Source organism: Eptesicus fuscus, chromosome 16 (assembly GCF_027574615.1).
Source record: "Eptesicus fuscus isolate TK198812 chromosome 16, DD_ASM_mEF_20220401, whole genome shotgun sequence".
In the NCBI taxonomy this organism is placed as follows: Eukaryota; Metazoa; Chordata; class Mammalia; order Chiroptera; family Vespertilionidae; genus Eptesicus; species Eptesicus fuscus.
This window is the reverse complement of record NC_072488.1, coordinates 56,171,632-56,198,002: the sequence shown is the minus strand read 5'-3', so window position 1 is coordinate 56,198,002 and position 26,371 is coordinate 56,171,632. Positions and strand designations below refer to the sequence as shown.

At 41.9% G+C, this 26,371-nt stretch overlaps 1 protein-coding gene and 1 pseudogene across 1 annotated transcript; both read left to right on the top strand.

Moving 5' to 3' along the window:
- Positions 1 to 1,139: 1,139 nt before the first annotated feature.
- On the top strand, positions 1,140 to 22,162 carry CKAP2L (cytoskeleton associated protein 2 like). Its single transcript, XM_008160250.3, has 9 exons — positions 1,140 to 1,214; positions 2,874 to 2,940; positions 4,564 to 4,615; positions 6,747 to 7,987; positions 11,249 to 11,456; positions 15,259 to 15,414; positions 18,750 to 18,813; positions 20,194 to 20,386; positions 21,110 to 22,162. The coding sequence occupies exons 1-9, from the start codon at positions 1,184 to 1,186 to the stop codon at positions 21,333 to 21,335; spliced, it is 2,238 nt and encodes a 745-aa protein (XP_008158472.2). The 5' UTR covers positions 1,140 to 1,183; the 3' UTR covers positions 21,336 to 22,162.
- Positions 22,163 to 25,016: 2,854 nt separating this feature from the next.
- On the top strand, positions 25,017 to 25,989 carry LOC129151933 (MYG1 exonuclease-like; annotated as a pseudogene).
- The last annotated feature ends 382 nt before the right edge of the window (positions 25,990 to 26,371 follow it).

Sequence of the window (26,371 nt, the reverse complement as noted above, 5' to 3'; positions counted from 1 at the left end):
CGTATATGCATGGGTTTATTTCTGCATTTTCTGTCTTGTTGCATTGATCTATGTGTCTTTTATACCAATACCATATTTTTTATTGCAATCATTTTGTAATATAGTCTGAAATCAGGAAGTGTGATGACTCCAGTTTTATTCTTTATCAAGGGTTCTTTGGCAATTTGGAGTCTTTTGTGATTACATATAAATTTTAGGATTGATTGTTCTATTCCCATGAGAAATGCCATTGGAATTTTGATAGGGGTTGCATTGAATCTGTGGATTGCTTAGGGTAGTATGGACATTTTAACAATATTAATTCTTCCAATCTATGAACACAGATTATCTTTCCATTTATTTATAGGTTTCTGTCTACAGATGTTTCACTTTCTTGGTTAAATTCATTCCAAAGTATTTTATTCTTTTTTTATGCAACTGTAAATGGAATTGTTTTCTTAATTTCTCTTTCTGATGGTTTATAGAAATGCAACTGATTTTCATATATTGGTTTTTATATCCTGCGAATTTACTGAAACTAATAGTTTTTTGGGGTTTTGTTTTTTTGTGGGTTTGTGTTTTTTGTTTGTTTGTTTTTTGGTGTCTTTAGTTTCCTATATAAATCATGTCATTTGCAAATAGACACAATTTTACTTTTCCCTTTACTATTTGGTTTCCTTTTACTTATGCCTAAATGCTCTGGAGGACTTCCATTACTATGTTGAATAAAAGTGATGAGAGCAGGCATCTTTGTCTTATTCCTGATCTTAGGAGAAAAGCTTTAAACTTTCCCTCATTGTTTAGATGTTAGCTGTGGGCTTGTCATTTATGAGCTTATTATATTGAGGGACATTCCTTCTATACTCATTTTGTTAGGAGTTTTTATCATGAATAGCTATTGAATTTTGTCAAATGCTTTTTCTGCATCTATTTTGGTGTTTATCCTATTCTCCTTCCGGTTCTGACAGGAGGAGGGAAGTTTACGGAAGTTCGCCTGCCCGGCAGAGGCCGGAAGCTCTATCATCAAAACGGCACCCGCTCCTCCAATCAAAAAGCTCTGAGCTACCCGCCTCGTCCCGCCCTCTCCCGCTTCCTACTGGCGGGTTTCAAACACTGGGGAACCAATGAGAGCGGGCGCAGGCGCCGAGCCGGTCCTCAACTGCGGGCGCGGCCCTTGAAGAGCAACTGTCGCGGAGGGACCATTATGGTGCGATCTGGTGTCTCCGCCGCTGCGGGTGAGTGGTCCGGCCTGCGGGCGCGGCGGGCGGGCGGTACCGCGGAGGCTGCTGGCCCCCTTGCCTGCCTCGTTGTCCCCACCCGGCTTTTGGGACACCTGGGAGACGTCCGCGCGCAGGGAGTCCCGAGACCCCGCAGGCACTACCCCAGCAGGTTCTGCAGCAGCGATGCGGGGGCGTCACCGACCCCTGGCTGGTTGGCGGGGTTTGCGCGTCCCAGAGGAGCCTGGCGCCCCCTACCTCCCACCCCCGGCCCGGAGTGGCCCCCGCCGGCCCGAGCCTGCACTGCGTGCGGCCACAGCGCCTCGAGGGCCTGGGTCCCGAACCCCACCTCCTGGGTGGGCCGGCGTTTGGACGGTGTCGGCGATGTCATCTGCTGACCTGACGCCTCCCGGGCGCTTCACTAAACGACCCAACGCCTGAAGTTGGGCGCCTCTGTCCCCATGTTATGGCTCAGCTGCGGCAGGTTTTTAACGTGCTGGACGTCTCAGAACTGGGGGCCCCGCCGGCCTGTCAGGCCCCACAGCCCCTGCTCTGCACTGCCTGCGCGGTCCGGCGCCCAGTGCAGTGCAGAGCAGGGGCTGTGGGGCCTGACAAAACAAAACAAAACATTACAGGGTGCAAATCTGCTCTCCGCCTCCCTTAACCCAGAGGGCCACGCGAGCAGCTCGGGTTAAGGGAGGCGGAGAGCAGATTTGCACCCTGTAATGTTTTGTTTTGTTTTGTTTTGTTTTGTTTTGTTTTGTTTTGTTTGCCATTATTGAATATTAGCCTTTTCCAACCACCTGTTTCCCTCAGTCCCTGCCTCAGAACTCCCTTAATTCTTTCTTTTAACCCTCTCTCATGGCACCTAGATTTTGCCTTGTGTTGTAATTATTGTTGTTTATTTTATCTCCACTACTACATTGAAATTTAAAAACAGAAATACTGAGTTTTACCCCTCATAGATGTCTTGCTTAGAAAATCACCATAGGCATGTTTGCCATGAACCTCCTAACCTGGCCTATTTTGTCCTTAGTCCCAAAGGAAACCAAGAAGGGTTTGTAGGCAAAGATCATCATCCCTGTTGGGGAAAATATAATAAGACCAGGCCTGGATCACCAGCTCAGGTGGGCCAGTAACAGAATTTCCTCATGCAAGGTATATGTTGTAGCCTAGAACGGTGCCTGTGAGCAAGCGCTCTGGGGTTGGATCCTGGCTTTGCCACCTATTAGCTGGGTAACTTTGGGCATATCATTTACCCTCTTTAAATTTCAGACTGTAGGGCCTGACATATAAATGATACGGTTAATGTTGATATTCACTTGGAGGCGTGGTCTGTGTCCGGTGGGCTCAGTGCTTAGAGCATCTGCCAGAACACCTTAGGTCTCGGGTTCAATTCCCAGTCAAGGTCATGTACCTGAGTTGCAGGTTTGATTCCTGGTTGGGGGTGTGTAGGAGGCAACCATTTGATGTTTCTCTCTCACATGGATATTTCTCACTTCCTTTCTAAACCTCTTCTCTCCTCTGTCTCTTCCCCTCCCTCCCTCCCTTCGCTCTGAAAAGCAATGGAAAAAATATCCTTGGGTGAGGATTAACAACCAAATAAAGAAAAGGAATACAAATGAACTGGTTAAGACCCCGCGCTGAAGTTCTGTTCTTTGCTTGCCTGTTTTGCAGAAGAGCGGCAGAGAAAGCTCCAGGAGTACCTAGCAGCCAAGGGAAGACTAAAGTGCCAGAACAGCAAGTGAGTTTGTCTCCCACAGTTAGGGGACTCTCGTTGCCCTGGTTGCTAACGGCAATGGAAAGCCCTTTTGCTTGTGCTCTGCTCTGACTACATTGGCATCCTGTGGTAACTCAAAGAGGGCGTTTCAGTTCCAGCATGACAAAAACCTCTGGGCAGTATCCTGGTACATTGGCAAAGACTTAGGCATTGTTACTGTGACAGTCTCCAAAGGAAGGAGGGGAGGATGTACAATATCACCTACCTTGCTGGAAGCTTCCTCTATCCCGGCTTTTTTCCTGGGAACGTAATTCTTGTGAAGGCAGTGTTTGGTCAAGAGCTGAATGATCAGGCCTCCATAGCTGCACATGAACATCCTGCTCTTTGGTCATTCTCTTAGCTCGGCGACTTGAATCTTTTTCATCTCATGGCATACATAGACTAATTACCAAAATTCTGCTGCACCAAGAAAAATATATTTTTGCTGATCTGATCCAAAAAAATGTAATTTTGATTCATTCACACCAGACAGCTGTTGTGTTGGCTGTGGCACACAGATTGAAAATTGCTGCCTTAGCACTTACTCTTTTTTTAAATATATTTTTATTGATTTCAGAGAGGAAGGAGAGGGAGAGATATAGAAACATCAATGATGAGAGAGGATCATTGATGGGCTGCCTCCTGCACACTACACTGGGGATCAAGCCCACAATCTGGGCATGTGCCCTGACTGGGAATCGAACCATGACCTCTTGGTTCATAAGTTGATGCTCAACCACTGAGCCACATCAGCTGGCAGCACTTACTCTTGAGGTGGACATGATGTGACCGATTCACTTTTATCTTTTGTCAACATCTTAGCGATGTTATTTATCCCTCTTCTGAGCATTGATCAATTTTCTGCTCGCTTGGGTTGCTAAACCTTTTTTTTTTTTTTTCACAAAACAAATTTTTATAAATTTAGCTTTCACATTTTATTTTATTTTTACTTTGGGTTTTTATTCAACTTTATTTCTTTTTTTAAGTAAACCTACTGCATTTATTCAATAGATACTTATTTAATAACTGTGTAATGTATCTCTCTTGGTTCTGAAGACATGCTGCTTAACAAAACAGCAGTCCGGCCCTCCCAGGGCTTATATTCACGATCAAGTCATGATTGAAGTCCCTGTTAGCTTGGCAATTGCTTTTGATCCATGGAGATTAAATCCTTCTAAATTCTCCTCTACTTTCCTATCCTTTTTTTGCATTTTTTGCCTCACTAGCTAGATTTTATATGTGCCTGTTTCTTTCTTTAGTTGTATCACTTTTTCCCCTGGTAACTCACTATTTGGAGATACTTAAAACAAGTTTTTTAAACTTGTTAGGCATTATATCTCCAGTGCCTGGCACAGTGCATTAAAATTGCTGGAATATTATGTGTATGTGTAGGACATCTCTGAAGGGATCACAGGTAGTGAATAAGAGCAGTTTTGTTTCCTGAGGATTAGAATAATGAGATTAAGGAGACTTCATTGAATATAATTTTTAATTCTTTTACCATATACAGACATTTTAATGATTTAAAATTTCATTTTTAATCCCTCTACTTTCCAAGCCTTGTTGATCTTTCTGTACTAAAAATTAATCTTATTTTTTCTTTTATAGGCCTTATCTAAAAGCCAAGAATAATTGCCCAAATCCTCCATCTTCTAAATCTGTAAGTAGAAATTAGTCTTTTATTTTTTTTTTAATTTCTTTATTGATTAAGGTATTACATATGTGTCCTCATCCCTTCATTAAAAAATTAGCCTTTTAAAAAATATTCATTTTGGGTGATTAGTACTAAAAATAATAAAGATGTTAGCAACCTAAAGAAAATGTTTTGCACAAATATTTCTCATAAATATGGTAACAGTGTATAAGGGACAGGACAGAATTGTTTTTTGAAAAGTACAAAATGTTGTAATTCAATTTTATTAACAAAAAAAATCTTTTAAGTGCACTTTGGTCTCTTCATAGCAAACATTTTTGAACACCTATTATGTGTCTCACTTGCAGGTCCTTGTAGCCTTATAAGATAGGTACTGTTACTAGCCCCATTTTACAGATAAGGGAACTGAGTCAGAGGACAGCTATTAAATGACAGAGCTGAGAGCTATTGGTCTCAACTACTTTGGAATGCTGTTTAACAAGAATATGCTCCCTAATCAGTTCCATTCAGCTAGGTTGTGGATATAATGGAAAAGGACCTAACATACTTTGGGTTTAACAGAACAAAGCCATAAAAAGTTATGTAGTACATGTGTTAGTATAAGGAGTCTGTAGTACTCTCTGTACTTTTCACTCAATTTGGATTTGAACCTAAAACTGCTCTAAAAATTAAAGTTTATTAATTAAAAAATAAAGTACTGATACATGCTGCAACATGGGTGAATCTCGAAAACATAATGCTAAGTGAAAGAAGCCAGACACAAAAGGCCACATCACATCATACTGTGTGATTCCATTCATATGAAATGTCCAGGATAGGCAACTCTATGAAACAAAGTAGGTTGGTGGTTGCCAGGGTCTGAGGGGAGAGGGAAATAGGGAGTAACTTCTAACAAATACGGATTTCTTTCTGGAGTGTTGAAAATGTTCTGGAACTTGTGGCGATGGTTGTACCTAAAACCCACTGAATTGTACACTTTAAATTTTAAGGGGATGCAAATTATATCTCAGGTTTTTTTTAATGTACAAAAAAGAGCAAATAAGTTTTTTTTAATGTACAAAAAAGAACAGCACACTTTGATACCAACCTCCATGCCTCAGCAGTAAGTGATAATGGAGAGATCAGAGGTGGATATGAATGTTGCGGCTCAAGGAGTAACCCGGCTATAGCCATGTGGGTGTACCATCTATTTCTGCCCCCACCCCAGCAACACCACACATACCCATACAATGCTCTGAGTGGACATTGCCTCGCCCTTAGTTCCAAGTGGCTCTGGTTTCAGACTTCTTTACATACTCACAAAGTTTACATAGGAACTCTTGACAATATTATTGAATGAAACATAAAGAGTATAGCTTTAGCATATTTTCCCCTGGAAACCTATGCTTTACAAATGTCTGCCAAATTAACCTTCCTGTGTAATTGCTAAGTACTGATGTGCCTCTTCTTTACCATATCAATTCTAACTCCCCTCCCTATTTTTCAAAGTTCTCTGTACTCTAGTCCCACCTTTCTTATCTAAAATTAAGTCACATGACTGAAACATTTACTTATTAATAACATAGAATCTAACCTTAAAACCCATCCTGAATTCACAAATATGACTAACTTCTGTGATGTTAGATGCTTATGGAGAGCTGTTAAAAAGTTTCTCAGGCCTCCCAGCATCTACTATATGTCCTTGCAAGTGATGAGACAAAGGTTCTTGAGTGACACTGTGGCCTTTACAAAGGCAGTGTTGTCTTTAAAATATTAGTGTAGCTGTACAAATGACTAGGAAGAACTTGAGTGGTATTCTAACCTAAGTATACTGTGTGTATATCTTTCCAGGGTCCCTCAGAGGAACACTTCACTGGGACCTAATGGGCATGCATTCAGCAAGTACTTGTTTGGTTGAGGCATAGTTTTTTAAACAGCAAGTTTTGTATGTTCACTGCATCTCTCCTTAATTCTATCAAGCTAAAAGATTCTGATATATTTTTATAGGAACTCATTATTAAAATCCTCTATTAGTGAACCTTTATTTTCTAAGGTTTCAACTTCCTTGGTGAAATTCTAAATAAAGTAACTAATTTTTTTTAAAGTTAGTTATTCTCTCATAAATTTTCTTTTTTTATATTTTTCTTTGTCTTTTTAGACTATTAGACCCAAAAAGGATGTTGCCAACCATGTTGCTTTGCCTGTCAAAGCTACAAGACCCATCAGCCTTAAACATCAGCCCAGAGCTGCCATTATCCCAGGGTCCCAGAAGCCAAAGTTGGAGCCTCCAAAACTTCTGGGCAAAAGGCTGACTTCAGGATGTGTTTCTTCTCTCCCAAACTGTAAGCCTTCCAGCAACTGTCAGCAACAGCACAAAGCTGGAGCATCCTCTGGAGAGCTGTCGAGGAAAACTGTAGGGTCCCTTAATATACAGGAACTGAAAGCTGCAAAGCAGCAGGTGGCAGATCAAGGAAATACTGCACATGCAAACTCTGTGGACAATGTCCGTGGTGAGAGTGAGTCCTCACACAACTTTCTAAAAGAGGTGAACAAAGAGAACTTGTCCCAAACTGTACTGGACTCTGAGAAGACACCACATCCTCAGTTATGGACCAAAAGTGAGCCAAAGACTAGCTCTTATAATCAAACCAAGAGCATTTTGACCCCTAAACAAGCCTTGGGTAAAAGTTCATTGAATCGTGCTGTTCTGAAAGACAGAGCTAATAAACAATTTGTTGGAGAAACACAAACCAGGATTCCACCAGGAAAGTCACAGCAGCTCCCTAGGGGAGCAGCTCTTGTGAAACTAGGAGGAAAACCCCCAAAGACAGTTCCCTCTCACTCTGTTCAGACCCTTAGTAGGACTCAAGCATCGAATAAACCAGGGGTCAAGGACCTGAAGGATATAAATATTAATAGGGGTAAATATGAAAGACCAGGTGCAGCTAAGTTACAGTCACACGCTGCTACTGAACAAAAAGCAGAACATACCAGACCCAGGACATGCCCCAGTCTACTTCAAGGTGGACCTGACCGCCTTAAGCAAGACAAGAAACCCACTCAACCTAGTTCTAGACCTCAGACGTCATGTGTGCAGCAGAAATCCAAGGCTGTGAGCCAAAGGCCTGCCCTGGCTGTTGGCAGCTTCACGTCAGTCATTCCCAACACCCCAAGCGTAAGAGTAAGTACAGCCAAGGGGCATAAACACAGCAGCAGCTGCCAACACAAAGCACGGACCCTGGACTCCAAGTTGAAAAGGGCTCTTCCCCAAAACCCCTTTCTAAACAAGACAGCTCCCAAAACTCAAGCTGGTGGCACAGCCGTAAATGGAAGAAGAGTCCCAAAGGGGACCCAGACTCACCCGGATGTTAAGAAGAAGATCACAGCAGAGGATCGAAGGTATGTTGCTTTAATTCCAAAATTGCAGTTTAAGATGATTAGGCAAATTGACCACCAGGAGTACTTGGTCAGAAAATAGGCCATAAATAATGGCTCCTGGGTTCCTCTTAGCTTCAACTCTGAAAAAAAAGAATATTGGAAGCAAATATAGTAAATATTCTCTAACTTTCTGTGTGCTTGAAGCAGGATGGTTGAGTAAAGAGTTGTGGTTGCAAGTATAGATGACTCGCTCAAGAAGTCCCTTCAGGTTGAGCAGCAAGGGAAGAGGGCCGGGAGGAGGTGGGGAGATGCTAGTCCTTTGTCAAGCAGACCAGGGGTTAAGTCCAGAAAAGCTATCGAGGAAGAAGGAATGGGCAAAGTTTTGGAAAGTCAGTAAGACAGAGAGGAGTAGTCAGAGTTATGGTTACATGACTACATTTGTTAAAACACAGAACTGAACTCCTAAAAAGGTAAATTTTACTGCATGTTATTGAACACTTGTGTATTTTAGGTACTGTGCCAGCACAGTCAGGATTTTTGCCTTCCTACAGCTTGCATTCTAGTGGAAAAGACAGGAAGTGAACACATCCTATATAATAAGAGGCTAATATGCAGTTCGACTGAATGGCAGAATGACCAGTTGCTATGACATGCACTGACCACCAAGGGACAGACAGTCAACCCAGGAGCTGACCCCTGGTGGTCGGTGTGCTCCGACAGGGGGAGCACTGCTCAGCCAGAAGCCCTGAGCCGGGCTCATAGCTAGCGAGTGCAGCGGTGGTGGCAGGAGCCTCTCCCACCTCTGCAGCAGTGCTAAGGATGTCCGACAGTCGGACATCCCCTGAGGGCTCCCAGACTGTGAGAGGGCGCAGGCTGGGCTGAGGGAACCCCCCAAGTGCACAAATTTCATGCACCGGGCCTCTAGTTGTTTAAATAAGACAGGATAATTTCCTAGTTAGGAAGGACTGAAGGCTGATTATGCCAGACCCCCGAGGCAGGGATGAGTTTGGGTCAAAAGACTAAAAGGACACCAGAGCTTCTAGAGCAGTGGTTCCCAACCTTTTTTTGGCCATGCCTCACGTAAGCATCTCTAAAACCTGGTGCCCCTCACTGTGACATATAATTCTTATTATTCAAAAAGTGAACGCCTAGTGGATTAGAAAACTATGGTACATCTACACAATGGAATAATACGCTGCAGTAAAAAAGAAGTTCACATTTGCAACAGCATGGATGGAATTGGAGAGCATTATGCTAAGTGAAATAAGCCAGTCAGAGAAAGATAAATATCACATGATCTCACTCATTTATGGAATATAAAGAACGACATAAACTGATGAACAAAAACAGAGCCAGAGACAGAGAAACATCGGTCAGACCGTCAAACCTCAGAGGAATGGTAGGGGAGGGTGGGGGTAGGGGGAGAAATCAACCAAAGGACTTGTATGCATGCATATAAGCCTAACCAATGGACACAGATAACAGGGGGGTGAGGGCATGCATGGGGGGGATACAGGGGATAATGGGGGGATAAGGAAAATAAAATGTTTAAAAAAAAAGAATTATAAGGGATTCAAGGCAACATGGGGCAGCCAGATACCATCTTTTCTACAAGTTTATTTGAAACTACTGTACAAAGTGTAAATAAATCGATTCCTTTTTTCCTTTTTCTGAAAGAAAATAAAAGTCAACTCCTATTCACATGGAGAAAGCCTAAAAGGCCATTAACTAGGTCTAAACAAGTTTCCACAGAACATGGCATCCATGAAAGAGAAAAATAAAAGAATGAAAGGAAGTCGAAGTACTGAGGAAGAAATCACTAAGAAATTGTTTTAAAAAATAATGTGAAGTGATATGAAAAATAGCAAATAAAGTTTCAAAACATATAACAGAGAAATGCATAAATATGTCACAATATATATTTATATACTGTATATGAGGCCCCTGGAACCATAAGAAATGCAAAAAATTCACTGTTAACTCACTCTCGAATTTTCCTGCCTTAAAAAGTCAAATTGCTCCCCTCCCCCGTGGGGCGTGTGCCCCACTGTTCTAGAGGGTAGGGATGGGAGGGGGAGTGGTGCACCATAATCTTGGAGAGGCTGGCAGAACTCCAGTTACACTGCCATTCGCCATAGGAAACGTTTTGAATTTTATTCCTGGTGATGACTCAGTCTGACTTACATTTTAAAGATCACTCTAGATACTTATTCACAGGATAGATTTGTTAAGGGTTAAAATGCAATCAAGAAAGGAGATGAGTTAGGAGGCAGCTGCAGCATTTCAAGCGGAAAGTGGCAGTGAAGTGGTCTAGGATGGTGGAGGTGGGAGCAGTACTGTCCATATGATGGTGTGAGGATGTGGGAAAAGAAAGTACTGCTCACAGACAGCTCCTAGTTTTCGGCCCTCATAACTGGGTGGATAGGGACACTGTTACAGATGCAGGGACAGATCTAGAGATGAAAATGAAGCATTTTTTCCTACAATATTAAATTTGAAATGCCTGCCAGACATCAAATACAAGGTATCAAACCAGGCTGTGGGTTTTACAAAGGTTGGGGCTGTAGGGAGAGATCTGGGCTGAAATGTACATTTGTGAGTTATGAACTAGTTACAATTTAAAGAAGCTAGCAAGTCTACATCCACACACAGGCCCACATGTCTTGGTTCCTCCCCCAGCAGCAGTCTATCGGCTACTCAGAAGTAGGAGTGGAGATTGTGAAAAGTGGGGGAGAGCGAGGAATTGGACTTGTCATCATCTTTTGAAAAAGAATCCTGAAATTAAAGGTATTTTTTAGAGTAAAGGGAGTCATGTGTGGTCAGGAGCAGGCTAAGGAACTGGGCAGGGTGGGTCACTTTGAGTGGCAACACCCTGTTGAAAGCATAGTGCAGTATGTTGAGTCTGGTCAGAGGCAAATATCAAGCTTGTGGTAAGAGAAATGGAGTGCTGAGTTAGTGAGCTCTGAGATTAAAGTCAAGTGCCAGAGTTGGCACACAAGTAAAATGAAAGTTTTCAGAGAAAAATGGTGTATAATCTTGATGTCAAGGGATTTGAAGACTGAGATATTAGCCACCGCTAATCCTAGTAATGCCGCTGCCTTCTGAGGAGGGGTAACCACTGCTGCCATTGCCCATTTGCAAGTTGCTTTTAATTCCAGTTTCCTGACTTTGTACTTGAAGGTGTTCAGTGATGGTACTCAAATCCATGCATAGCATATACTTTGAAGCTTGACCATGTACCCCAAAACCTAAAACCATTCCTCCCCTCTAATTGCATAACAGGAAACAGCTAGAAGAATGGCAGAAATCTAAGGGGAAAATGTATAAGCGGCCTCCAATGGAACTTAAAACAAAAAGAAAAATAATAGAGGAAATGAATGTTTCGTTCTGGAAGAGCATGGAAAAAGAAGAGGAAGAAAGGAAAGCACAGCTTGAACTGTCCAATAAAATTAACAGCACTCTGACCGAGTGTCTGCAGCTCATCGAAGGGGTGAGTGAGGAGGGTAATCTCCAAAGCTTTGACCCAGAGACATTTTTCTTAAATAAAGTGTTGGGGAGGTAACCTCTGTCTAAACAGAAATTTCATTACTCGCTGTGGGGGATAGTTTTGTGTGTATCTTTTCAGTTTTGTCTGTGGTTGTTAGTCTGCTTAGGGCTTGTATTTCTTGGGCCAGTTTCACTATTTTCGTGCCTTTTATTTAAATCAAACTTGTTAAAGAGTTCTCTATTAATCTTTTTAAAAGGCCGTCTTTTGAGTTGTATTGATTATTTTTCTCTTATATCAATGTCTACATCTATTTTTACGTTTATTGTTCTTTTTCTAGTCTTTTCATTGAAAGTTTGGACCATTTAATGCTACATTTGTCTCTGAATTTAGCTTTGGTCATGGCCTTCAGGTTTTATAGGTAATGTCCTTTATCAGTCAGAATCGAGTCAGAAACACAGAAACCACACCAGGTATTGTAATAGATAGAATGTGGTGTTAGGATTGGTTTCACAGAGTCTTATGTGAGTTCCCTAGAAGCAATCACTAAGGAGAATTTGTGTGAAAGTAATTTATTAGGAAGAGGCTCCCAGGAAAACAAAAGGGAGTGGGAGGTAGGGCCAGAAAGGGAAGGAGGCCAAGCAAAGTCCACGGAGGGTGACTGGCACAGTCCCACAGGAAGCTCTAGGGACAGTGCGAGCCATGCATCTCAGAGTCGGTCCTGATCAGGGGCACTGCACTGATTAATGGCTGCCCCTGGGGGACAAAAAGTCCCAGGCACTTGTGACTCGGACACATACTAAGAGGTGCTGGTGCTGGCTGTTGGACATGACAGCACTTTGTGAGCATGTGTGCAAAAAATGGTGAAGGGATCATCAGGGAGATATTGGTGTTGCAGCCATAACTCTAGGTCCAGGAGAATATCATGTTGGGGGTACAGACCTAAAAGCTAGGAGAGACAAACCCGGGTGAGACTGGGACTCTAGCTCTAAAGAGGCATACTGCCCAGCAGAGGTTGGTGCCACCGAGCTGGACAAGGCCCTGCAAGGCTGGGTCAGACCTTGAGAAAAGGCTGCTTCCCCATTGGTGTGGGCAGGGTTTGTGAATACCAGGAAAAAGGGGGAGGTAGAACAGTTGCTGCTGCCAGGGTAAAAGACCATTGTTGTGTGAAGAAGAAGAGGTCCCCTCTCCTCTCCCGCCCTGCAGTTTCCCTCATCGCCCCACACTGGCAGAGCCCAGTAGGGAGCTATTGTCCGCAGGTGGTTTACAGAATTCTAGCCCCAGGGTCACAAAGCCAAGAAGAAATGAAGGATTTGGAGCTAAGACACCATAGCGTAGTAACGTTGTGTTCTTTTTGCTCATTTCTACAAGGTTTGAGGCTTCCATTTTTAACAGGTCTTTGACTTCAGAGTTATCTTCAAAAGTCTCCTTTAACTTCCAGATGTGTTAATTTTTTTTCTTGGCTATTTTAATTTTTAATATACTGCATAGAATTTGTTGACATTTTCTTTCTGGCCTTAGTCTGATCAGTCTTGGTAAGTGTTGCAAAAGTGTTTGAAAAGAAAATATATTCTCTGTTGAATGGAAAATTCTACATGGGTATCCATTAAAACAAACTTAGAAAATATTAATAGCGCAATTATTTGTATTTGTTAGTTCATTTGTTGCTTTCCAAAAGAAATATGCCAAAGTCTCTCACTGGTACTTTGATGATTTCTCCTTGTATGTCTGTCAAACTTTTACTGCCTAATTTTTAAATTAGATTTATTGGGGTAACATTGGTTAATAACATTATATAAACTTAAGGTATACAACTTTATAACATGACATCTGAGTACTCCATTGCGTGCTCGCCACCCGAAGTCTAGTCTCCTCCCTTCGCCATGTTTTCCAGTTCTCTTATTAGGTCCAGAAAGACTCAGGACTTGCTTTCATTTTCCTTCTGTCTTATGGTAATCTTGCCACACCTGCTTTTTGTTTCTGTTAGATTTTGTAGGGTAAATCTTTTTCCAGCCCTGTATTTCTAGAAGTATATCTTATGTGAATACATACAGTTGAATTTTTTTAACCAAATCTGGAATTCTCTGCTTTTAAAAAAGCACATTTTGCCCACACACATTTATTGTAATTACTCATATGCTTAAACTTACCTCTGTCATTTTATTTTATAATTCAATTTATATAAATTCTTTTTTCTTTTCCCTCATTTCTGTGTTTGATTTAATTTACCTTTTTCCATAAAGAAAGCATATAAGTTAAAATCACAAAAGATAGTGGTAGATGTAGGCTCAAACATGGTGTGCAAGTTACATGTCATATTTTTTTATAGTTTCTTTTGTTTCAAGTCCTCTACTTGAATTCTCACGTTTATTCACTGGTTACTTCATGATTTTTGGATGGTGAGCTTTCTGAGTCCTTACGCTTGTGAAGATGTCATTATTTCACCTACATGCTGAAATCATAGTTTGGCTGGGGGAAATTTCTAAATTCAAATAGTTTTCCCTGGAAAATTTGAAGCTACTGTTTCATTTTGTTTCTTGCATCTGGGGTTGTTGATTTATTAAAGTTTGTGTCAATCTAATCCTCTATAGATAATCCTGGTTTCCCTCTCTAGAGGTGCTTAGGGTTTTCTTTTTATCGTTAGTTTTCTAGGTATAGTTTTCTAAGTAAGGACCTTTCAGTCTGAATACATGTTTCCTTGGTCATTTCTTGGAGATTTTCGTCTACAACTGCTTTGAGTGTGTGTTCAGCTTTGTTCTGTTTTTCCTTCTAGAAGTTCTCTTGGGCGATATTGAAATTCCTGCATAATAGACATATCCTCCAGAACTCTTACCTTTTCTTGTCATACACTCTCTATTTCTTTGTTGTTGCATTGGATTCTGGGAGAATACCACACCTGGATTTTCAGCTCACTGTTTATTCTTCAGCAGCATCAAGCCACCGTTCTGCCCTTGTGTTGATTCTCTTCCATAGCAGCCCATTCTGGTTTCATGAAGGCAATATTCTCATACCACCCTGAAGATACTAACTGCAGTGCTCTTAAAACTTAGTCATCTTCCCTCCCTCAGCCGTTTAGCTGCAGTGTCTATTCTTCTGGGTGGTGAGTTTTATGCCTCCTCGTGTAGTGTTGGTGATTCTTGACTATGAGCTGACCTCTGAGTCTCCCCACCACCCTTCCCCCATCTCACAAGGAGTAGAAGGTGCTGCCTGGCTGAGTACACCGGTACCTGGCGCATGTTCCTCCTGGTCCATTTCTGTGCCCTGCTCTGGGTACAAGCCAGGACAGCACCAAACCGGTGAGGCCACTTTAAAGTTCCTTTTTGTGGAACTTAACCCTCTTTCATATATACCTGCATAGATCCCCAAAACACACACATGCACACCCCTATAACCCTGGCACACCTGTGCCATCCTTTACGCCTCTGTTAGAGTCATATGGAAATTATGGTCACTATTCAGTGTTCACATTGTTGTGCGTGTTGATTACTCGGTTTGGTTTGGTTTGGTTTTACACCACATAAAAATGTAGAACATATTTCTTACTTCAGCTATGATAAACATTTTCCTGTTTGTTTGGGCTCATGTAACTCTTAAAATTTAATAATCAATGTCAAAACTCATTGAAATGTACTATTTAAATGGGTATATATTATTATGTGTAAACTGTACCTTGGTAAAATTGAAATGTTTTTAAAGTTAAAAATAATAATTGATCAGACTGATTTCTGCATAACTGCTATGTTAATAATAGGAGACATGAGTAACAGTGAGATGGTAATCATTTCCTCCGGGTATTTTTTTTTCCTAGGGTGTACTTTCTAATGAGGTATTTACCATATTGTCCAGTATTCCTGAGGCTGAAAAATTTGCTAAATTCTGGATCTGCAAAGCAAAGTTCTTGGCAAGTAAAGGCACCTTTGATGTTATCGGACTGTACGAAGAGGCCATTAGAAATGGGGCAACAGTGAGTATCTGTCTTGGGTGGGTGATTTCCTGAAAATTCTCTCATATGAGTCCTATTGTTTGCAATATGGCAGTTTATATTGCATTATATATGTAATGTAACTTCTAATTCACTTCATAAAGTTATACATAGAATACGAAGTTCAGTATGTCCTTTATGAACATTTTATTAAAATATTTATGCTTGCCCAGCTAGCGTGGCTCAGTGGTTGAGTGTCAACCTATAAACCAAATGATCATGGTTCTATTCCCGGTCAGGGCACATGCCTGGGTTGAGTGCATGCAGGAGGGATCAATGATTCTCATCATTGATGTTTCTATCTCTCCTCTCCCTTTCTCTGTTAAGTCAATAAAAATATATTTTTTAAAAAATATTTATGCTGTGTAAACTAACAGAGTCACTTTCTTTGTCTCACGTAGTACTTATCATATAAATATGCGCTAATGGAAAGTATTAGCATAGCACGTTATAAAATCACATCAATTTTCAATATTTATAAAGTCATACCTCACCATAAAGAACCTACACATATGCTAATTCCAACACAGCAATATCTATAAATCAATAACTCAGAGCCATTGTATGAAATTCCTTTTAATTGTAAAACTACTATCTCTGTATAATTTTTAACAAAAATATCAAAATAGTTTTATAGCTCTTCACTTGCATGTTGCTTTTTGTGTCATCATATATTTATTCTACATACCTTTTTCATGATTGTTCAGAATCAGAGTTGTACATGCCTATAGTTTAAACCAGGCGTCCTCAAACTACGGCCCGCGGGCCACATGCAGGTGTTTTTACCGTTTTGTTTTTTTACTTCAAAATAAGATATGTGCAGTGTGCATAAGAATTTGTTCATAGTTTTTTTTTTAAACTATAGTCCGGCCCTCCAACGGTCTGAGGGACAGTGAACTGGCCCCTTGTTTAAAATAGTTTGATAAGGTTCTTTCAATAAGGCTTCTGCTCCCCTTGCCTCCCATTTCCAACTTCCCAAAACAAATTGATTATTTTTATATTTACCTCTATAATTTCAGATAACATGCTTATATTGCTATTACCTGATTTTTTAGTTTTAGACATGATTGTGGACTTCCAAATACAGAGGAATAGGATTTAACCTCTTTCATACACACCTGCACAGACCCCCAATACACACATATTCCTATGACTCTGGCATACCTGTGTCATCCTTCATGCTTCCTTCCATTAAAGTTTTGGAAATTGTGGTCACTATTCCATATTCCGTTCATTGTTATGAATGTGTTAGAAATATATGAGTACATTGAGCCATGTACTATATATTATGGTTACTTTGCTTTTCAAGCACAACTTTCTACTTTTCCTAAAATTGTTTGGTTTTCTGAGTGTTTATTGTATAATTAAATCACACACTTTTCTCTAATTGTCTAAATTTCTTTATACTTTCAAAACGTCGGACACTGTATTTATTTCTTTTTCTTTGAGCCTTTTCTCCCAGACTCTTCTGATCTGTCCCAGTCTCAGCAGGTTAGCCTTACCCCAGTCCTCATGAACTATAGTGGGAGCTCCTCTCACCTTCACCGTCAGATCCCCTTTATGTCCTTACATCTCAGTTCCTAGAAACCATGTCAAGTTTACTTCTTCCTGCATTGTCTCTTTCTTCTCCAGTGCTTTCTCCTCTCCTCTCTCTCTCTCTCTTTCTCTCATTCGTTTTGTTTTCTATTGCTCATTAAAAGCTCTACTCAGATGCTAGTGAAACTGGGCTGTTGGCATATAAGAGGTGGGTTTGAAAAGGATTCTTGAAAGACCTGGGCACATGGGTGGAGTTTTACCATAGGTGATCTAGCTAGGTCAGTTGGTTGAAGACCCTCATTATCAGTAGTTTTGGGTCCTTCCTCTTAGACAAATCATCTTCTCTAGAGAAGACTTTTCCAGTTTCCTTCTGGGAGCCAGGAACAGGCCACCAGTGTTGTGGGGAGAAGAGAGTGGGATTCTTGAGCTTCAGCAGGAAACTTTCCTTTATCCCTTCCTTTCAGTAGGCACCCCACTTTCAGTCTTGTAGGATGTTCCCCGTGGACCTGGAGAAGGCCCCCGCTGTGTTCTGTTGGGAGTGGGGCACAGTCACCAGGCTGTATGGAACTCAGAGTGCAAAGTAGACTGGGAGACAGATGTTCAAGAGTCCTTCTGATCCTGCCCACCCATTCCTGTGCCTTCCCGAGGCCCTGAGGCTGGATCAGGTGGTTTCTTGGCCATACAGCCAGCTTCAAAGTCGGCTCTTTTAAGTTGATCCAGTTGGCCATTTCTTCCTTCTACATTCCAGCTTCCAAAATCTTGTTGCTGTTTCTCTTCCTATTTTTTATGGTTATTGCCTCCTTTTAATCCCTTTTTATCAGTTTCAAGGGGATTTAAAAATAAATGTATTTCCAATTCATCATCTTTAACTAGAAGCCTGTAAAAACATGAAAGACACCTGATGAATGTTTTGTGTAATTCAGGCTCTTTGCAATGTGTTCTGTACATTTCTTTCCATCTTTTTAAGCCTAAAGCATTTTAGATTTTATAAAAATGTATGGATAGCTTTGCTTTTATGCTCTGTTACCAGGTCATACCTATTATTTATTTGATACAGAGTCCAGGTCAGAAGACCAGCCTCCTATGAGGATGTGCAGTTCATTTGTGATGTTCTGCCTTAAGGCTTGGCTTGCCTACTTTGGAAAAGGAAGGCTCTCTCAGCTAATTTTAAAGAAAATTACCTTTTTGTAATGCTTTTAGGTTATATTACCGAATAAAAGATGAAAGAAGGGGAAGGCTGGGAGAAAATTGTCCAAAGTGCTGATAACTAAAGGTTGTAATTGGGTGATGAGACTATGGGTGATTTCCTTTTTTAGGTTTGACTTATTGTTAACGTTTTCTTTAAATGAGGTATATGACTTTTATGATAAAAACCAAAATTAAATAAGACAACTCTAAAAATGTATGCCATGTTTTTTGTATGGCTATCTTTATATCTTTGGGCCAGAATCTTTATATGGGAACATATCTTTAATGGGATCATATAAGTCAATAAGAAAATTAATTTGTTTTAGATAAATTTTATTGTAGACAATTTTCCATCAACCCATCTCTCCATTAAAGTCAAGCATACCACCATTTAACCGACATTTTCTTTATTCCTATATTTTCCATGAAACGATATGTCTGAAATTTTTTAAATGTTATTTATATTTAGACAAGAGATAAAAGAAAGTATTTTTATTATAAAAAGAAGTTTACTTGATGTTACACAAAGTTTCTTAGATCATTTTTTCATGAATGTTTTAATATTGTTCATGTCTTTTCATCCTTCCTTCCAGCCAATACAAGAGTTGCGGGAAGTTGTTCTTAATATTTTGCAAGACCAAAACAGAGCCAGAGACGGTACTGCGTTTTGTATTTAAATTCACTCCCTTTAGCCCTACAAGTACAAGTCATTGAGGGTCACCTAGGGGTAAAAGAAGTCCTGAAATGCCTCTCACCCTTGGTTTCTGTGGCCTGACCCTCTCAATCAGTATCATTGGCTGACTTATTTTTGTTGTTACAAGTAAATAAATTTCTCAGCACTGAGCAGCCTGGATGAGTGTCCTGCTTCTCCAGAGTCCTAGGTTAGAGAAGACAAATGGCTTTTTTAAGGCAGAAGGGAGAAATGCCAGCAGGAGGAAATTAGAGATATCTGCAATAGTGTCAATAAAAAAAAAAAAAGAAATGCCTCAGCTCAAGTCACATGTTTAATCATAACAAACCCACCAACACTTTTACATCCAAATTCACGTTCCCTCCAAAATTAGCCATGGCAGGACTCTGCACTTAGGTAAGCATTCCTGTCATGGGTCAGAAGCTCTAGAGGACTCTTCTGGGAAAAACTTTGTACAGGTACAGTGAGTGGCACATTATTGTTGCTTGTCATCTTTGTTATATGAATGGAGAACCAGGTGGTCTAATCCATTCAAGCTACCTTCAGAAGATAAAATGGATTATTTTTATGAAATTAGAAGGTAACAAATCTTTTTCCTTTAAGAGTAGATTTAACTTTGGGGAACAAGTCATGTGAAATTACAGCTACTAACGCATTACTTAGGAGAATGAGGTTACAGAGTAGATATGCTCAGTGGCACTCTTACTGGGAATGATGCTAAAATTCAAATGTTTGTTTATAATATATGACAGTATTCTTCAAAGAGATGAAAAGAGGAGATAGGAATTCATGTCTTATTACTAGTTCACCCTTATTGAACTTTCTTAGGGTCTCAGCCTCCAGTCACAGTTTTTGCCTGTCTCAGTCTAATTTCCTTCTTTTCATTTTGGTTGTTAAGGTTGGGCTATCATTCAAATTTAATTAACACAAGATATTTTTCACCCACTGTTCAAGGCGATAGCCATATGGTCATCCTTGGTAAGGAGGGAAGTTAACCCTAGTGAGTCAAGAAAATTAACCCAAGGTGTGGTATAGGGTAAAAGGCCATTGATTAGTCCCTAGGAGAGCTATCGGAGAGTGAATAAGAGACTAGGGTGGGGCCATGTTTAGTTACCCATCCTCAAGTGGGGCAGAAGAGGGGTCAAGAGCAGCCTGAGGTAGCTGGGCACTGCTGCAGGGCTTAGCAGCAAGACTGGCTGTAAGTCCCACTTCAGAGCAGTTTCCCTTTTTTCGTATCGGGAATCCATAGGAAGTCATCATATAGGTTACAATGATTTCATTGTATTGATTTTGGATAAGTACTAAATATCTAAATCTTGCTTTCCTTCTTGACCTTGTGTACACAGGAATTACCTCTGAATCTTTGGTTGCCGGAACTACTATACCATCCATAGAAGAGCTGGCCAGGGACATGGAATCTGGAAGAAAGTCTTGTCTTTCTGCAAAAGAGAGAGAACAGGTTCCATCAACACCCCAAATAACTGAGGCAGAACAGGATAGGCACCCTGGTATCAAATTACAGGTCGCCCCCATCCCCAGGTAAGCACTCTCTGTGCTCACGGGCCCAGTTCTACTCCACAGATCCAAGTACTGTCAGTGTTTTCACATCTTCTGCCTCAAAGAAAGATGAGGCATTGAGGGAAGGAGCTGAGGGTGAAGGGCAGGTTGGAACGGACTGAGAGAACTGGCCTGCAGTGAGGGAGGTGCTGCTGGAGTAATGAGGGTTTGGAAGTGGATTTCTCCTTCCTCTTCACCCTCACTGGTCTTGCACTTGTAGACCCTACCTTCCTTTCCTGCCAGCCTGGCCCAGACTGGGGGGAGGGGGAGCACAAAGTGCCAACAGGCGCAGCCTCTGCAGCTGTGCGGAGGAGGGGCAGCGAGCAGCCCCATAAAAGCAGGGAGGGCGGTTGGGTGTGTACTGGTTACAGACTGCTCCGAGTATCCGTTGGCTTTTTAACAACAAGTGTAAGTTTAAGGCAGAATCCATAGTAATTTAAGGGATTGTGTCAGGTTATCAGTGTCATTTTCTGAAACATTAATGTCACATCAATCTCTGTTCATGATCTGAGAGTAGATGGACTCCACCCAGTTCGTTCTGACAATCAGAAAAGAGCCATCTTAGGACGAGAGCTGCTCTAGACAGAACTATCAACCTACACTGAAATATCTATTGTGTCTTATTAATAGAATAAGAAAAAAATAAGGATAAAGTGGAATTTCAAAAAAAGTGATAAAGTTCTGAATACCTCTCTTGTCTCTCAGAATAAGTGGGATGCCGGAAGTGCAGGACATGAAGCTGATCACTCCTGTCCGGCGGTCAACGAGGATTGAGCGAGCTGTGTCCCGCTACCCGGAGATGCTGCAGGACCATGATTTAGTGGTGGCTTCTCTTAGCGAGCTGTTAGAAGTGGAAGAAACAGAGTGTTTTGTATTCCGTAAAAATGAGGCTTTGCCTGTAACATTAGGGTTTCAAACCCTTGAATCATAATTTCTTGAGCCTCCATGAGATGGGAAATGCCCTCGTCCAGCTGACCTGGGGGAAACTCATGGATGCAGACCAGGGCTTGGAAAGTAGCTGCAAGACTCGCTCTCAAATTGTCTGTCTCACACAGGACAGCCTTGGCTTGCTTGTTTGAGGTGGTTGTTTGCCAGTTTTACAGCATCCAGAAATGTCACACTATTGAGCATGAATTTATCCCACAAGTATGGTAAGGACATGGAAGGTTGGTGCCCCAGTAAGGCAGACCTTCCTTCCTGTGTCCACCTTAGTCCTCCCAGCGTGGACGGTCTGAGCTTAGGTCATGTGGGACATGACAGGCCACCTGGTCAGATCCCCTCATTTTACAGATGAATTTATACTCACCGTGCCTTTGCTCAGAGATCATAAATGATTTACGTATGACCTTTGCCTTCTGTCACCATGTCCTTGAGACAAGGGGTCGAAACCTTCTCTGCCAGGTCTCCTAGTGAAACAATCCTGGATTGGGATGTTCGTTGGGTTTGTTATATCCAGACCTAATTTTTGCATTTGTTATTCAAAATGCTTTAAGTAAAAGCACAAATGGGAGCAGGTGGGAAGGGGATGCTTGCTTCTGCACTTCAGTTCTTTGCTCTGCTAGGAAAAACCCCCGCCTGAGAAGGTGGTGTGAGCCTCGGAGACTCCACGAGTTGCCTTTTCTTCCTTCTGAGCAACTGCTCTCGGGAAGGTAAAATCCAAATCACTGTAAATATAATGTAGAGAACCTGGTTCAACATAGCTTTCTTAATATTTAAGTATTAACCAAAAAACATTAAATGTTGTTTATTCCTTCTTCATTTATCTTGTTTATTACAAAAGAAACAGTGATGATGGCATGGCCTAGAGAATTAGTGGTTTGTCTGGGGAACCATCAATAGGCTACTCCAGAGGCATACGGGACATTGATTACCCTGGAGAGCTGACCTTGATCAGGGTCTGACCATCAGCCACACCCAGGAATCACGCTTATTCATTGTGAGAGAAGCAGATCCATCTCTAGGTCAGATTTATAATAACAAGGTTCATGAAAGTGAGCTATAACGGCCGAAGTGCGGATAGACTAAGAAGTAGATTGTTACCACAACCAAAATCAGGAATGTGTACAGCCAGCCCTTTCCTCCCTTTAGACAGACTCAGTTTACCGGTGACACCACCAAATGCCCAAGGGGGTTACTAGGGATCACAAAATCTGAAAATGGGAGTTATTTTTCCAAATTCTTTGTCCTCAGGCCCTTTCTGCATTCCCTACACCAGGAGGAAATTGTAAGAGTTGATTTTTGTAGATTCAGATACTGAACATATTACAGCACCTTTCCAGAAAAGCGGGACCTAGGGTCTTTCCTGATAAAATGCTACCCTCTACCCATGATAAGAATCTAGTGTTTAAAGGACCAGGAATACCTGGTCCCTGCCTGGGCTAGCGCAAAGTCAACCCAGAAAGAAGGAAAGGCCTTGGGCTCCAAACCTGAAATGCAGATGTGAAAAATGACTGAGCACTCGGAGCACATGGCCTGTTGCCCCTTATTTATCTTCAGATGTTCCAAGTGTGTCCCTTGTTTATCCATAGAAAATGGCACCAGTGAGCTGTGTCAAAAGTCCGTCTGTCATTTCAAATGCAGAGACACTCATTCTAAGTCTCCAAATATCCCAGCTGGCACCACCAACAAGGGACAGTGACATCAGAACAAGGCAGGCCGGGGCTGAGTACCACACAGAGCAGTTCCTACCAAAGTAATAATCATGGTTTTTTGTGTGTGTTTTTTTAATGTTCTTTCTTTCTTATTAATCCTCACCTGAGGATATTTTTCCCATTTGATTTTTAGATCAAGTGGAGGGAGGAGGAGAGAGAGAGAAACATCAATGTGAGAGAGATCAATTGGTTGCTTCCTGCATTCGCCCAGAGCAGGCCAGGGATGGAGCCTTCAACCAAGGTATTTGCCCATGACTGGAAGCAAACCCGCAACCCTTCAGTCCAAGGGCCAAAGCTCTAACCACTGAGCAACTGGGTACGGTATGATCACTTTTTTAAAAAATATATTTTTTTTATTTAAGGGAGAGAGAGAGAGATAGGAACATCGATGATGAGAGAGAATCATTGATCAGTTGCCTCCTGCATGCCCCCTACTGGGGATTGAGCCCACAACCCAGGCATGTGCCCTTGGCAAGAATTGAACCTGGGACCCTTCAGTCCAAAGGCCAACGCTCTATCCGCTGAGCCAAACCAACTTGGGCACAATCACATTTTTAAAGCACAAGTATAACTTCTCATATGTATTGATGCACCAAGTTCAAGGACATCTGGGCTATTGCATTTACTGTCTTCCTAATGACCTGGAATGAGGTCCTCTACAGCCAATCATGTATTATTATGTGCACAGAAATACTTAAAAAAATAAACCACAATTCTTTACTGTTGAAAATATTACATATGTCCCCTTACCCCCCATTGACCCTCTCTAGCCCGCCCCCTGGCCCCAGGCCCTCACTGCCTCATATATGTATGGCCTCATCTGTGTTTATGGATCATGCATATATGCATACAAGGTCCTTGATTGATAACCTCTCACCCACCCACCTTCCCTCTTAGATTCTGCACTCTGTTCCATGCTTCCTTGTCTCTGATCCACTCCGTTCATCAGTTTATTTTGTTATTTAGATTCCACATATGAGTGAGATCGTGAGATACTTATCTTTCTCTGCCTGACTTATTTCCCTTAGCATGATACTCTTCAGGTCCCTCCGGCTATATTAAAGGGTGAGAGATTCTTTTTTTATTGCTGCATAGTATTCCATGGTATAAATGTGTCACAGCTTTTTTATTCACTCATCTATTGATGGACACTTGGGCTGTTTCCAGATCTTAGCTATTGTAAATTGTACTTCTATAAACATAGGGGGGCATATATTCTTTCTGATTGGTGTTTCTAATTGGATATATTCCTGGAAGTGGGATCACTGGGTCAAGTGGCAGTTCCATATTTAACTTTTTGAGGAAATTCCATACTGTTTTCCATAATGGCTATACCAGTCTGCATTCCCACCAGCAACCTCACCAACACTTGTCATTTGTTGATTTATTGATAATAGCCATTCTGACAGGTGTGAGGTGATATCTCATTGTCATTTTAATTTGCATCTCTCTGATCAGTGACTTTGAGCATTTTTTCATATGTCTCTTGGCCATCTGTATGTCCACTTTGGAGAAGTGTCTATTTAGGTCCTTTGCCCATTTTTTAATTGAATTGTTTGTCTTCCTTCTGTTAAGTTGTCTGAGTTCTTTATATATTTGGATATTAACCCTTTATCAGATGTATCATTGCCAAGTATGTTCTCCCATACAGTGGACTCCCTTTTAGTTTTGTTGATGGTTTCTTTTGCTGTACAGAAGCTTTTTTATTTTTATATAGACTCATTTTTTATTTTCTCCTTAGTTTCCTTTGCCCTAGGAAATGTGTCCATAAACATGTTACTATGAGAGATATCTGAGATTTTGCTGCCTATGGTTTCTTCTAGGATTTTTATGGTTTCATGACTTAAATTTAGAAATACTGTTTTTTAAAAGAAATTGCCCCCTGCTGCATGGGGCCACCACTTCTTGTGCAGTCTCCTGCCTCTGGGTTCATCTGCCCTCCACGTAACCCAAAGCACCTCATGGCGTCCCCGGAATCCAGACACAGTGGCCCTTTCCAGTGTGATGAGGGCCTGGCACCCCCTTGCTATATCTCCTGTTAAAATACCAGGATGCAAAGATTGTGCCAACCCAGAGCCCAAAAACTTGGCTTCTTGTGATATCCTGGTAGACATGATTGGTGAGTATGACCCTCAGACACCAATATGGCCATCACCAGAGGTCATTCACAGAGGCCATGAGCTCCCCGTCCCCTGGGAATCCGTGGCCAACCCAGCTGAGCAGTGTGGACTCATCTACCTGCATCAGCACAAACTGTGGGCCCAGATGCTGAGTAGTAGTAAAGAACACAGGAGGGTGGGCCCCTTCTCTGACAAGATGAAGGAGAACTTCATGGAGGAGGTGGATGTCCTGGGAGGAGGGACAGCCTCGATGTGCACTGACCACTAAGCTGTGCCAGGGTTGCCGGCTTAATCCCAACTGAAAGCAGCCCAACCAACACACCGAGGCCGGGCTCAAGTGAGCAGTGCATCTGATTCAAGAGGAGTTTCTGCAGAGATTAATCTACCAACATAGCTGGCAGCCAACACAGGTCTGGGTGGAAGAGGCCCTGGCCCAGAGATTCCAGGTGGACCCAACAGAAATGGCAAAAGGTGGCTATCCCTGGTAGGAGCATCTCTATCACCTGGAATCTGAGCTGTCACCCTGGTGACCATCGCCTTTGTTATCTACAGTGACCAGGCTGGACAGTGGCGGGTACTGTGTGCCCCAGGAGCTCATCTGGTCCACGTTTGGTCTCTGTCCAGAAGACCCCTGCCAGAGCCATGCTGACGTCTTCCGGGCGAGGCCCAAGGCCAGGTCAGTGCTGTTCCTGGCTGCATCTTTGTCCATGCCAGTGGCTTCACTGGTGGTCACCACACCCAACAGGGTGACACCTTGGACCAGCACCTATGCCTCCCACATATCCCCTCATCCAATAAAATTTCTTACATTTAAAAAAAGAAAGAAAGAAATGGGTTGTCTTCCACTTGAGGTATGTGCAGAAATAAAGTTGCATGATGCAGCTTGGGAACTTGTTACATTTCCCTGGCTCAGAGGCCAGGGGGACACCTCGGATAAGCAGTGCTTCCTCCCGGAAGGAAGTGTTCTCAGCTCCAAATCTGTCCCATTTGCGAGAGGTCAACATGGTGCTTCTTCTCTCGTCCATACTTGTCCTGTTACCTCAAGTGGAAGACAACCCATGGTGCCGACCCCGGCCCAGCACTCGGTCAGCCTTGATGCAGCTCTGCTGGTCCTCGGGAGGCAAGAAAACTGGTCCCGGAACCTTTCCTCCCAAGCTCACACCGTGACTCCCAGTCAGGGATGGGAAAGGTGCCAA